This window comes from Nomascus leucogenys, chromosome 23 (genome assembly GCF_006542625.1).
Source record: "Nomascus leucogenys isolate Asia chromosome 23, Asia_NLE_v1, whole genome shotgun sequence".
NCBI lineage: Eukaryota > Metazoa > Chordata > Mammalia > Primates > Hylobatidae > Nomascus > Nomascus leucogenys.
The window spans coordinates 14,590,982-14,604,478 of NC_044403.1; the positions used below are offsets into that span (position 1 = coordinate 14,590,982).

Sequence of the window (13,497 nt, forward strand, 5' to 3'; positions counted from 1 at the left end):
AAAATTCTCTCATACCAAATAGGTAGAGTACTGATAAAGACAAAAAGTAGAAGCATTTTTGCAGCCCAAATTTCCAGAGAATACTTGAAGAAAGGGAGTTAAGTGTTCTCAGCATTTTCCAAAGAACAAAACTAGACTGGTTTGGAGTTTGAATTAAATGAATCTCAGATGAAAATGTAAAATATAGGATTTATTTGCTAGTTCCAACTCACATTTCTCAGAGTAACCAGAGGATAGGCAAACTCTGAAGCTATTAATACCATAGCTAAAAGGCCCTGCAACCTCATGACAGCTAGAAAATCCATTAACTTTTGGGAGGCCACAGGACACATCTATAACTCTCATCGAGAAAATTCTTAGAGGCATCAAGGAGTGTAGTACAGTGATTAGAGAATGGACTCCACAAATTGTGGACTACGATTATGACCCCATGTCTAGGCTGATCAAAAGAAACTTAAATTAGGTATTGACTAGATCTGTCCTCTGATGTGCTAATTCTTTAAACAAAATTTTAAGGCCGGGCGTGGTGGCTCATGCCTGTAATCCCAGCACTTTGGGAGGCTGAGGTGGGCGGATCACGAGGTCAGGAGATCAAGACCATCCTGGTAACATGGTGAAACCCTGTCTCTAATAAAAATACAAAAAAAATTAGCCGGGTGTGGTGGTGGGCGCCTGTAGTCCCAGCTACTCAGGAGGCTGAGGCAGGAGGATGGTGTGAACCCGGGAGGCGGAGTTTGCAGTGAGCTGAGATCATGCCACTGCACTCCAGCCTGGGCGACAGAGCGAGACTCTGTCACACACACAAAAAATAATAATAATAACTAAGATTACTAAGTTTTTCTTTGAGTATGCAAAAATAATTTTGATAAGACACTGAAAATGAAAACATGTAAGAAAGCAATAAATAGGTGTGAGAATCTTCCTAGAAGTTAATTTCCAGTTAAATACCGTTCTTAGATCCATCATCTTCTTAGTTTTCCTTAAGGTTACATAGGAAGCTACTGTCGAAGATTCGGGTGTTGGTGATTTTGCTCTTGGAGGGACTACTCCAACAGGAAAGTGGGAACCTAAAAATTAAAACAGCAGTAGGTTTTACAAAACATCTTTTATACAGCATTGCTTTCTTTTAGCTTACTTAATTTCTAACACTTTTTAAAATCAGAAAGCAAATTTATTTAAAAAGAGTTAGGCTGGCCTGGCGCAGTGGCTCACGCCTGCAATCGCAGCACTTTGGGAGGCCAAGGCAGGCGGATGACCTGAGGTCAGGAGTTCGAGACCAGCCTGACCAACATGGAGAAATCCCGTCTCCACTAAAAATACAAAATTAGCCAGGCGTGGTGGCACATGCCTGTAATCCCACCTACTCGGGAGGCTGAGGCAGGAGAATCACTTGAACTCGGCAGTCGGAAGTTGCAGTGAGCCGAGATCGCACCATTGCACTCCAGCCTGGGCAACAAAGAACGAAACACTGTTTAAAAAAAAAAAAAAAAGAGTCGGGCTGGGGGTGGTGACTCACGGCTGAAATCCCAGCACTTTTGGAGGCTGAGGCAGGCGAATCATCTGAAGTCAGGAGTTCAAGACCAGCTTAGCCAACATGGTGAAACCCTCTCTCTACTATAAAAAATACAAAAATTAGCCAGGCATGGTGTCAGGCACCTGTAATCCCAGCAACTCAGGAGGCTGAGGCAGGACAATCGCTTGATCCCAGGAGGTGCAGGTTGCAGTGAGCTGAGATTGCGCCACTGCACTCCAGCCTGGGTGACAGAGAAGACTCTGTCTCAAAAATAAATAAATAAATAAAAATAAAAGAGTCAAAGTCAGTCAATGATACCACCAGATAAATTTAGGGTTATATTTAAAAATAAAATTCTATTCACGCCTGTAATCCTAGCACTTTGGGAGACTGAGGCGGGACGATCACTTGAGCTCAGGATTTTCAGACCAGCCTGGGTAATAGAATGAGACCCTGTCTCCACAAAAATTGGAAAACAAAACAAAACAAAACACAAATTAGCTGGGTGTGGTGGTGCACACCTATAGTACCGGCTACTCAGGAGGCTGAGGTGAGAGGATCACTGCAGAGGTTGCAGTGAGTTGAGATCGCACCACTGCACTCCAGCTGGGCAATAGAGCAAGTGAGACTTGTCTCCTTAAAACAAAAAAAAAAAAAAAAAAAAAAGAGAGAAGAAAAAATTGTACAGATTAACTGATGACATTTTTAAGAACATTAATTATAAAATGCCCTCTTTTGGCCAGGTGCTGTGGCTCATTGCCTATAATCCTAGCACTTTGGGAGGCTGAGATGGGAGGATCGCTTGAGGCCAGGAGTTTGAGACCAGCCTGCTCAACACAGACCCATCTCTATTAAAAAAAAAAAAAAAGCCTTCTTTGTCATACTGATACATCTCTATCATCATCCTAACAAGATAGTTCAACTAAATGTTCTTAATTTCCGCTTGGCTTTAAAAAATCATACAATATTGCCTCAAAGTATCCACTAACAATGTTAACAATAGCTAACTATAGGTACTCATTTTCACTTTACCTTCTGTATTTTTCTTTTTTTTTTTTTGAGATGGAGTCTTGCTCTGTCACCCAGGCTGGAGTGCAATGGCACGATCTTGGCTCACTGCAACCTCTGCCTACTGGGCTCAAGCGATCCTCCCACCTCAGCCTCCTGAGTAGGTGGGACTACAGGCATGTGCTACCACACCTGGCTGATTTTTTTTTTTTTTTGAGACGGAGTCTTGCTCTGTCACCCAGGCTGGAGTGCTGGAGTGCAGTGGCACGATCTCAGCTCACTGCAAGCTCCGCCTCCCGGGTTCACGCCATTCTCCTGCCTCAGCCTCTCCGAGTAGCTGGGACTACAGGCGCCCACCACCACGCCCGGCTAATTTTTTATATTTTTAGTAGAGATGGGGTTTCACCGTGGTCTCGATTTCCTGACCTCATGATCTGCCCGCCTCGGCCTCCCAAAGTGCTGGGATTACAAGCGTGAGCCACCACGCCCAGCCTTTACTTTTTTGTAGAGACAGGATCTTGCCACGTTGCCCAGGCTGGTCTCGAACTCCTGGGCTCAAACCATCCTCCCGCCTCAGCTTCTCAAAGTGCTGGGATTACAAGCACGTGCCACTAGCCCCAGTCAGTCTCTTTTTTTTTTTTTTTGAGATGGAATTTCCCTCTTGTTGCCCAGGCTGGAGTGCAATGGTGTGATCTTGGCTCACTGTAATCTCTGCTTCCTGCATTCAAGTGATTCTCGTGCCTCAGCGTCCTGAGTAACTGGGATTACAGGCAAACTATGACACCACACCTGGCTAATTTTGTATTTTTAGCAGAGACAGGGTTTCATCATGTTGGTCAGGCTGGTCTGGAACTTCTGACCTCAGGTGATCTGCCTGTCTTGGCCTCCCAAAGTGCTGAGATTACAGGTGTGAGCCACTGCGCCCTGCCTTGGCCAGTCTTTTTAAGTGACGCATTCAGTCCAATTATATTTGTTGTAATTGCCAATGTGTTTAGATTTGTAACAATGTATTTTTTTGCTTTGCATTTTCTTCAGCTTCTTTTCTTTTTTGGATTATCTTTCTCTCTTTCCAGAGTCCTGCTGTGTTGTTCAGGCTGAAGTTTAAGTGGCATGATCACAGCTCTCTGCAGCCTTGACAATTTCTTTTATCTCATACCCTAGCATGCATACTTAAACTTATGAAAGTCTAAAGTTAGTCAAGATCATCACCATGTTTCAGAACAAAACAAAGATGTTAAAGCGTATTAATATCAATAAACTTCCTCCTCATTTATATGCTATTGTTGTCAAATAGTTGTATATGCTTTTTTTTTTTTTTTTTTGAGACGGAGTCTTGCTCTGTCGCCCAGGCTGGAGTGCAGTGGCGCAATCTCGGCTCACTGCAAGCTCCGCCTCCCGGGTTCACGCCATTCTCCTGCCTCAGCCTCTCCGAGTAGCTGGGACTACAGGCGCCCGCCACCACGCCCAGCTAATTCTTTTGTATTTTTAGTAGAGACGGGGTTTCACCGTGGTCTCGATCTCCTGACCTCGTGATCCGCCCGCCTCGGCCTCCCAAAGTGCTGGGATTACAAGCGTGAGCCACCGCGCCTGGCCAGTTGTATATGCTTAAAAAAAAGCTAAATACATTTTTTACTTTATAAAATAGAGATGAGGTCTGGTTATGTTGCCCAGGCTGGTCTTGAACTCCTGGACTCAAGCAATCCATCTGCTTCGGCCTCCCAAAGTGCTGAGATTACAGGAATGAACCATCATTCCCAGCCCATTTAAAGTCTTTGTTGTGGCCAGGTGTGGTGGCTCACGCCTGCAATCCCAACACTCCAGGAGGCTGAGGCAGGCAGATTGCTTGAGCCTAGAAGTCTGAGACAAGCCTGGGCAACATGGTGAAACCCTGTCTCTACAATAAATACAAAAATTAGCCAGGTGTGGTGGCACACGTGTGTAGTCTCAGCTACTTGGCAGGCTGAGGAGGAAGGAGGCTACAGTGAGCCATGATCGCACCACTGTACTCCAGCCTGGGCTGACGGTGAGATCCTGTCTCAAAAAAAAAAAAAAAAAAAAAAAAAAAAAAGACTTTGAATAAGGAGACAGGATTAGGATGAGAAAGAAAAGGTGTATAAATATAAATATTGAATTTTCAAGATGCCAGTATTTTTAAAATTAAAAAATGACATTAGATAACCTAGAAAAATATTCCAACAATGAAAAAAGCTATGTGAATATTACTACCACTTAGGTGTTTTCTTGTTTGTTTGCTTTTGTTTTTTTTTGGCGATGGAGTCACTGTCTAGGCTGAAGTGCAGTGGCGCAATCTTGGCTCACTGTAACCTCCGCCTCCCAGTTCAAGTAATTCTCCTGCCTCTGCCTCCCGAGTAGCTGGAATTACAGGTGCCTGCCACCACATCTGGCTAATTTTTGTATTTTTAGTAGAGATGGGGCTTCGCCATGTTGGTCAGGCTGGTCTTCAACTCCTGACCTTGTGATCTGCCCACCTCTGCCTTCCAAAATGCTGGGATTATAGGCATGAGCCACCACGCCTGGCCTCACTTAGATGTTTTTCAAACTTTACTTAGTGATCTTTAGCAGATTACAAAAATCAGTCCAGTGGGTTATGATAAGCACTTATTTTTCTAAAGAGTTTTACATTTTGTCACACTCGCATTATCTCTGCATAAATACATACACATTCTTTCTGGCGAATCCTTTAAAAGTGGCAGATGCTTTTGTCCTAAGTGTTTCAGAATTCACATACTACATTCTACTACACAACCACAATATCACAATCACACTGTTAGCTAATATCTAGAACATGTTTAAATTTCCATTAATTGTCCTACTTTAGAGATTCTTCTTTTAAACCATGGTCCAATCAAGTTTCAAACAGTGTGATATATCTATCTGTTATTTTTGTGTGTGTGATGGAGTCTCACTCTGTCACCCAGGCTGGAGTGCAGTGGCACGATCTTGGCTCACCGCAACCTCCGACTCCCGGGTTCAAGCGATTCTCCTGTCTCAGCCTCCTGAGTAGCTGGGACTACAGGGGTGTGCTACCACGCATGGCTAATTTTTTGTATTTTTAGTAGAGACAGGGTTTCACCATGTTAGCCAGGATGGTCTCGATCTCCTGCCTCCACCTCCCAAAGTGCTGGGATTACAGGTGTGAGCCACCGTGCCCAGCCAAAATTTTGTATTTTTAGTAGAGATGGGGTTTCACCATGTTGGCCAGGCTGGTAGAGTTTCCATTTCCCGGGAGAGTCTTTTTTTTTTTTCTGTTTCTGGCTGTTGTTGTTGCTGTTGTTGTTGATCTCCTGACCTCAGGTGATTCGCCTGCTTCGGCCTCCCGAAGTGCTGGAATTACAGGCGTTAGCCACCACCCCTGGCCTATCTATCTTTTAAATCTAGGATAGTTCTTTCTCTACTCTTTTCTTTACGCAATTGCCTTCTAGAAAAATGACCAGCATTAAAAAAAAATCAGAGTATATGTTACAGAAATATTATTTCAGAATTTACTTTGTAGAAATTGTGTGAACATTTGTTTCAGCCATTAATACCTTATGCATAATTTTAAACACACACACAGAAAAGACCCTGTCCAGGTGTGGTGGCACATGCTTGTAATCTCAACACCTTGGGAGGCTGAGGTGGAAGGACTGTTTGATCCCCAGAGTTCAAGACCAGCTTGGGCAACACAGCAACACCTTGTCTCTACAAACACTTAAAAAATTAGTTTGGTATGGTGGTGTGTGCCTGTAGTCCCAGCTACTTAGAAGGCTGAAGTGGGAGGATCACCGAGTCTGGGAGGTCGAGGCTACAGTGAGCCATGTTTGCTCCAGTACAGCAGCTCAGGTGACAGGGCGAGACCACATCACAAACAACAACAACCACCACCACCACCACCACCAGAAACAGGAAATAAAAATAAAGAAAACTCTCCCAGGAAATGGGAAACTTTAAAGTTTGACATAAACTTATTTCTCAGTAAAACCTAATCTGATGTGATGTCTTTTGTTTTTATTTTTATTTATGAGACGAAGTCTTGCTCTGTTGCCCAGGCTGGAGTGCAGTGGTACGATCTCGGCTCACTGCAGCCTCCACCTCCTGGGTTCCAGTGATTCTCCTGCCTCAGCCTCCTGGGTAGCTGGGATTACAGGCATGCGCCACCAAGCCCAGCTAATGTCTTTTATTTTTAGCATTTATTTATGCCACTTGGAATGAATATTGTAGAAACTGTGTTAAAAAAAAAAAAGGGTGCTGCCTCATACTTAGCTGATTTGACATATATCATTTATGGGCCATTTTATCTTTTAATATCTGAAAATTTCTTAATTTAGAAACTCATCAGAGTCCAAAGGTTTCAGATAAAGGGTTGGACTCATAGATGAGTTAACATGTAAATGGAATTTACTACTATTTTAGCAGTAAATTGTCTTCAAAAACAAAAAACAAGAGGTAGAACATATTACAAATGCTGACCTTTAACAACTGAAGTTTCTATCTCTGAAACAGGTTCTGATTTTTCTTCTCCATTAGATTCATCAACTTCTGCCACTGTTGTTAACTCTGGTTCACTCTTGTAGAGTCTATAATCTGGACCCTTGAAAGGAAGACATGTAATTACCCTAAAAAAACTGCTAAAAGTTTCTTTTAAAATGTTTACCGCTAAAGACACAAATCAAACTCTAAAAATTAGTAGCCCTAGTGAGCCATCTGGGATATAACACAAATAATATCTATGTCACAACTACATGGAAAGAAGAAATTTGAGAAATTTTTAAGTGGCAAAACTTTGTTTTAATATTAAGAATATTTCTGGCCGGGTGCAGTGGCTCACACCTGTAATCTCAGCACTTTGGGAGGCCAAGGTGGGTGTATCACCTGAGGCCAGGAGTTTGAGACCAGCCCAGCCAAAATGGTGAAACCCTGTCTCTACTAAAAATACAAAAATTAGCTGGGCATGGTGGTGTGCGCCTATAATCCCAGCCATTCGGAGGGCTGAGGCAGGAGAATCACTTGAACCTGGGAGGCAGAGCTTGCAGTGAGTTGAGATTGCTCCACTGCACTCTAGCCTGGGAAAGAGTGAGACCCTGTCTCAAAAAAGAAAAGAATATTTCTGTTCCTCTTAGGAACAAAGTCACATTTTTATGATGGAATAATTGAGGGCTAAAAATAACTACATTAATTCAATAAAATTTCATTCACAAGGTGGTCTAAGTGAGGCCCATCCCAGCACTAAAATTCCTGTCACAGACATTTTGTTGTTCTCAAATTAGCTCAATTCTAATTTCCTTTTTCTCTTTGCTTATTATATCCTACATTATTTGCTTAACCCTGAACGTATTTCCAATTTTCAGGGGTGACATCTCTCCTTAGCAACATCCACATCTTTGAGTAGTTTTCCTAGACCAAAATGCCCACATCCCAGTCCCTTTACCATCCCTAGTAACGGTCTTTTTCTTTCTCCCTTCTTTGTGATCTGAAGGTATAATTTTGCCTCCAATACCCTAAAATGGTATACCTAAAATATGGCTGCTTCATCATGGGAAAAGTTACCACTTTATGAAAATATGAAAAATGCCATGAAATTATAAAATATTAAAAGTATAAAAATATTAAAAATGAGAATAGCAAAACCAAAACAGGAAAGACACAAATGATAAAGTCATATATAAACCAAAAACTGCTGGCTAAAAGTGAGGTTATAAAGGTTATAATAAAAAAAAAGTTTGAGTGTTAAATAAATTAATTTTCAAAAATGAGAGGACATGTATGATTGATTATTCTGTGGCTATTCCAGCCACTTACACAGTGAGATCCATTTCTTGGATATCCTTGAACTTGATACATCTTCTTTTCTTCAGGCAGATGAACTGGGCCCCTGCTATAACAGAGCAAGGAGCTGCTATCACTGGGCAGAGGGGGGATTATGGGAAGCTGCTCTGTAAAGTCATAGGACCGAGGAAGTGGAGGACGAGGTGGGACTACTTCCTCTTCCTAAAGATTGTAGAACAGTCACCTTATTTAGATAAGCAGATTGAATTAAGCATATCTAAATTCTTTGCAATGGTATATTAACTTAAATTTACTTTAAGATACTAAAAGGGACACTGCCAAGCCAAAAGTCTAATAATGAAAAGTAAAATCAAAAATTTTTATCATAGCCAATAATTGGAATTTAACATATAATTACATCTGATTCTTTCCTGTAACATATAGGTTAGCTTCACATTGAAGCTCAACATTGAAAGAGATTACTATTTAAAACTAATTACTGGGTTTCATTTTAAAACTAGAAGGAAAGAATTGATTTTAAAATCCTATTCTTATATTTACACTATTTATGTTATTTATTTATTTGGTAGAGATGGGGTCTCGCTATAGTGCAGTGATTTGATCATACATAGCTCATTGCACCTTTGAACTCCTGGGCTCAAGGGATCCTCCTGGCTCAGCCTCCCAAGTAGCTGGGACCACAGGCACACCATGCCTGTCTAATTTTTCAATGTTTTATAGAGATAGGGGTCTTGCTATGTTTACCAGGCTGGTCTCAAACTCCTGGGCTCAAGACATCCTCCTGCCTTGGCCTCCTGAAGTGCTGGGATTACAGGCATGACCACTGTATCTGGCCCCCCAGTTTTTAAGAGAGGAAAAAAAAAGTTATCTCTTTGACTGGTTTTTATACGAAATTCAAAATAATAGATTCTTTTGGTTAGGTTGACAGTATCTCTTTGTAGTTGTAATTTCTTTATGCTATATATGACACACAGCCAACTGATCTATCGATCATCCTGTAAATTTTACATAGTATAAGGAACAATGATAAGTATTCAAACATTACTTAGATTAGAAAAAGTATGACAACATTAGAATTCTAACACAGATAAAAAGCAGAGATTCCATTTTTTTTGCATAAAAAAGGGAAGAAAAATCACATATTAGAAGCACCAAATTACTGATCCAATAAAATTTCAAGATTAAAACAGTATCTGTTCAATGTATTTAAAAAGTACTTTTGTTATTAAGATTAGAGAAGACAATTACTTCTAGTTCATCTCTTAAGCATTAAAAGTAATTTATAATTAGAAAAACAATCCAAACTTACCTCATTTTTGTACTTAACTGTTGAGAAAGGCTTTGATCCTACCATACCTAGGAATATTAGAAAACGTAACTATATTAAACATATCTTCCTAATACTATAAAAAAAGAACAATTTCTTTTGTTTTTTTGAAATGAAGTCTTGCTCTGTTTGCCCAAGCTGGAGTGTAGTGGCATGATCTCAGCTCACTGCAACCTCTGCCTCCTGGGTTCAAGCAATTCTTGTGCCTCAGCCTCTCGTAGCTGGGACTACAGGCGTGCACCAACACGCCCAACTAATTTTTTTATTTTTAGTAGAGATGGGGTTTCACCATGTTGGTCAGGCTGGTCTTGAACTCCTGACCTCAAGTGATCCACCTGCCTCGGCCTCCCAAAGTGCTGGGATTACAGGCGTGAGCCATTGCACCCAGCCAAAAAAAGAACAATTTCATGTATTTTTTTTAAATTTATTTTTATTTTTATTTATTTTTATTTTTTTTTGAGACAGAGTTTCGCCTGTCGCCCAGGCTGGAGTGTAGTGGCAAGATCTCGGCTCACTGCAACCTCTGCCTCCCAGGTTCAAGCGATTCTTCTGCCTCAGCCTCCCGAGCAGCTGGGACTATATGTGCACGCCACCATGCCTGGCTAATTTTTGTATTTTTAGTAGAGACTGGGTTTCACCATATTGACCAGGCTGGTCTCGAACTTCTGACCTCATGATCCGCCCGCCTTGGCCTCCCAAAGTGCTTGGATTACAGCCATGAGCCACCACGCCCGGCTTATTTTTATTTTTTTATTGTTTTTCACTCTGTTGCCCAGGTTGGAGTGCAGTGGCGTGATCTCTGCCTCCTGGGTTCAAGCGATTCTCCTGCCTCAGCCTTCCAAGTAGCTGGGACCACAGGTGCGTACCACCACACCCGGCCAATTTTTGTATTTTTTTTTTTTTTTTTAGTAGAGCCGGGGTTTTGTCATGTTGGCCAGGCTGGTCTTGAATTCCTGACCTCAAGCGACCGCCTGCCTCGGCCTCCCAAAGTGCTGGGATTACAGGCGTGAGCCACCGCGCCCGGCCCATTTCACATATTTTAAATGAAGTCTTCAGTTTCTAATCATTCACTTGCTGTTTTCAGAATTGGAAAGCAATTACACTAAAAAAGCAACAAATATTTAAACAAGAGTATGGGGAAATAGGTTTTCTCAAACATTACTGGTATTAACATAATTTGAAACAATCCTTCAGGAGGGCAATTTGGCTACAGCTATCAAAATGGAAAATATGTGCTTATTTCTCACCTTTTAAAATCCATTAAGTACTAACATATGTGTTTAGTTGTAGGTATTAATAATGTTCATTATGGCATGGCTTATGACAGCAAAAATAAAAAACTCTGGAAACAACATACATTATCCATCAATATGGAAATGGAAAAATATATTATATTTCCCTTTTACAATGGATTCTTATACTGTATTGTTATAGAGAAAAAAGCAAATTACTGAAAAATAGATATAGGATGATCCCAGTTCTTGTTGTGGGGATAAAACTTCTAAGGTGTAAACATTGTGGGTATTTATAATTATACACACAAGACACTAATTATTTTTGTTTAGGTATGGTTGACAGATCTTTTGCTTTTTACTTTATAAACCTGTGCTCCGATTCAATGTTAAGAGTGCCTGTTCAGAAAAAATGCATTAAAGTAACAAAAGAAACTCAACTATATATGTCATTCCATTAGACATTCAGTCATGTGCCACATACCAATGTTTTGGTCAGCAACAGACTACATATATGACAGTGGTCCCATAAGATTATAATGCAGCTGAGAAATTTCTTTTCTTTTTTTTTTTTTGAGACAGTCTCCCTCTTTTGCCCATGCTGGAGTACACTGGCATGATCTTGGCTCACTGCAACCTCCACCTCCAGGGTTCAAGCGATTCTCCTGTCTAAGCTTCCTGAGTAGTTGGGACAACAGGCATGTGCCACCATGCCTGGCTTTTTTTGTATTTTTAGTAGAGACAGGGTTTCACCATGTTGGCCAAGCTGGTCTTGAACTCCTGACCTCAGGTGATCTGCCCGCCTCAGCCTCCCAAAATGCTGGGATTACAGGTGTGAGCCACTGTGCCCTGCCAGAGCTGAGAAATATCGATTGCCTAGTTGTTGCCCTCATGTCAGAGTGTAACACATTATCTTTTCTATGTTTAGATATACAAATAACATTGTGTTACAACTGTCTACAGTAATCAGTACAGTCACATGCTGTGCAGGTTTGCAACCTGGGAGCAATAAGCTATACCACATAGCCTAGGTGTGTAGTAGGCCATACAACTAGATTTGTTTAAGTACACTCTGATTGCACAACACAATCACCTAACAATGCATTTCTCAGAATGTAATCTGTCACCAAGTGACACATGACTGTAATACTGTGGTCAGTCACAAAATAAAATGCAAAGCTAATTTACCTATTTCAGTAGTACCTCTTTGCTGCTTATGTTTACTCAGCCCTTCCATGACATCTTGAATTCGCCAAAGTTCTTTCTGAATCTGTGCACGCTGAATTCCTGCTGATTCCGTCTATCAGTAAAAATGGATAGACCATATATAAGAAAAAAAATCATTTACCGAAGTTAAATGATTATATATTAATTAAATAAATTATATTTAAAAATGCAAATTGCAGTGAATTAAGTGTTATGAATATTTAATATGATTGATGTGACTCTCCCAATTTTGCAATTCCAGTGGCAAATATAAAAGACTGAGCAGAGCAAGAAAAATATTTAATTTTCATACTTAAATATACTATTTTAAATCTTTCCAATAAGCTTTGTCTTGCATTATTTATGATACCAGGAAGGCATATTGATTAAAAGGGACCAAAAATGGAAAATACAAACAGAGAGAATGAAAACAGAGCAGAAACAAACCCCAAAAGAAAAAATAATTTCTGGGAGGGGGAGATGTGGCAGGGCATTGGGGAACGGGTGACAAATGGAAGGTGTACCAACTTCCTAGGTTATAGAACATAAAAACAACAACAAAGGGACAGGCCGGGCGCGGTGGCTCACGCTTGTAATCCCAGCACTTTGGGAGGCCGAGGCGGGTGGATCACGAGGTCAGGAGATCGAGACCACGGTGAAACCCCGTCTCTACTAAAAATACAGAAAAAAAATTAGCCGGGCGTGGTGGCGGGCGCCTGTAGTCCCAGCTACTCGGAGAGGCTGAGGCAGGTGAATGGCGTGAACCTGGGAGGTGGAGCTTGCAGTGAGCCGAGATTGCGCCACTGCACTCCAGCCTGGGCGACAGAGTGAGACTCCATCTCAAAAAAAAAAAAAAAAAAAAAAAAAACAACAACAAAGGGACAACTAACAAAATATATCAAGATGAGTTTTGACTGACAGAGTTTAAATATATTTTTTTATTTTTATTTTTTTTTGAGACAGAGTCTTGCTCTGTCACCCAGGCTGGAGTGCAGTGGCAAGCTCTCAGTTCACTGCAGCCTCTGCCTCCTGGGCGCAAGTGATTCTGCTGCCTCAGCTTCCTGAGTAGCTGGGATTACAGTGCGTGCCATAATTTTGTATTTTGTGCAATGGCACCATCTCAGCTCACTGCAACCTCCACCTCCCGGGTTCAAGCGATTGCCCTGCCTCAGCCTCCCAAGTAGCTAGGATTACAGGCATGTGCCACCACACCTGGCTAATTTTGTATTTTTAGTAGAGACAGGGTTTCACCATGTTGGCCAGGCTGGTCTCGAACTCCTGACTTCAGGTGATCTGCTCTCCTCGGCCTCCCAAAGTGCTGGGATTACAGGGGTGAGCCACCGCGGCCAGCCAATTTTCTTACTTTTAATATTCCACATCATGCCCTCAGTTTAAATACACTAACTGAAACCAAAATAAGATTA

At 41.4% G+C, this 13,497-nt stretch overlaps 1 protein-coding gene across 14 annotated transcripts in view; it reads right to left on the reverse strand.

The window, feature by feature from the left end:
• The window catches only part of PLEKHA5 (pleckstrin homology domain containing A5), a 251,562-nt gene that overhangs the window by 21,846 nt on the left and 216,219 nt on the right, over positions 1-13,497 (reverse strand). For 10 of the 14 annotated variants that reach the window (XM_030804993.1, XM_030804988.1, XM_030804991.1 and 7 more), the window contains 5 exons: positions 12,056-12,167; positions 9,618-9,664; positions 8,321-8,509; positions 6,992-7,112; positions 949-1,067 (listed from right to left, as the gene is read on the reverse strand). In XM_030804993.1, coding sequence (XP_030660853.1) covers positions 949-1,067; positions 6,992-7,112; positions 8,321-8,509; positions 9,618-9,664; positions 12,056-12,167 — 588 coding nt within the window. Of the gene's footprint in view, positions 1-948; positions 1,068-6,991; positions 7,113-8,320; positions 8,510-9,617; positions 9,665-12,055; positions 12,168-13,497 lie in introns of those variants that run through there. The other 4 variants (XM_030804992.1, XM_030804994.1, XM_030804987.1 and 1 more) reach the window with 3 other exon arrangements.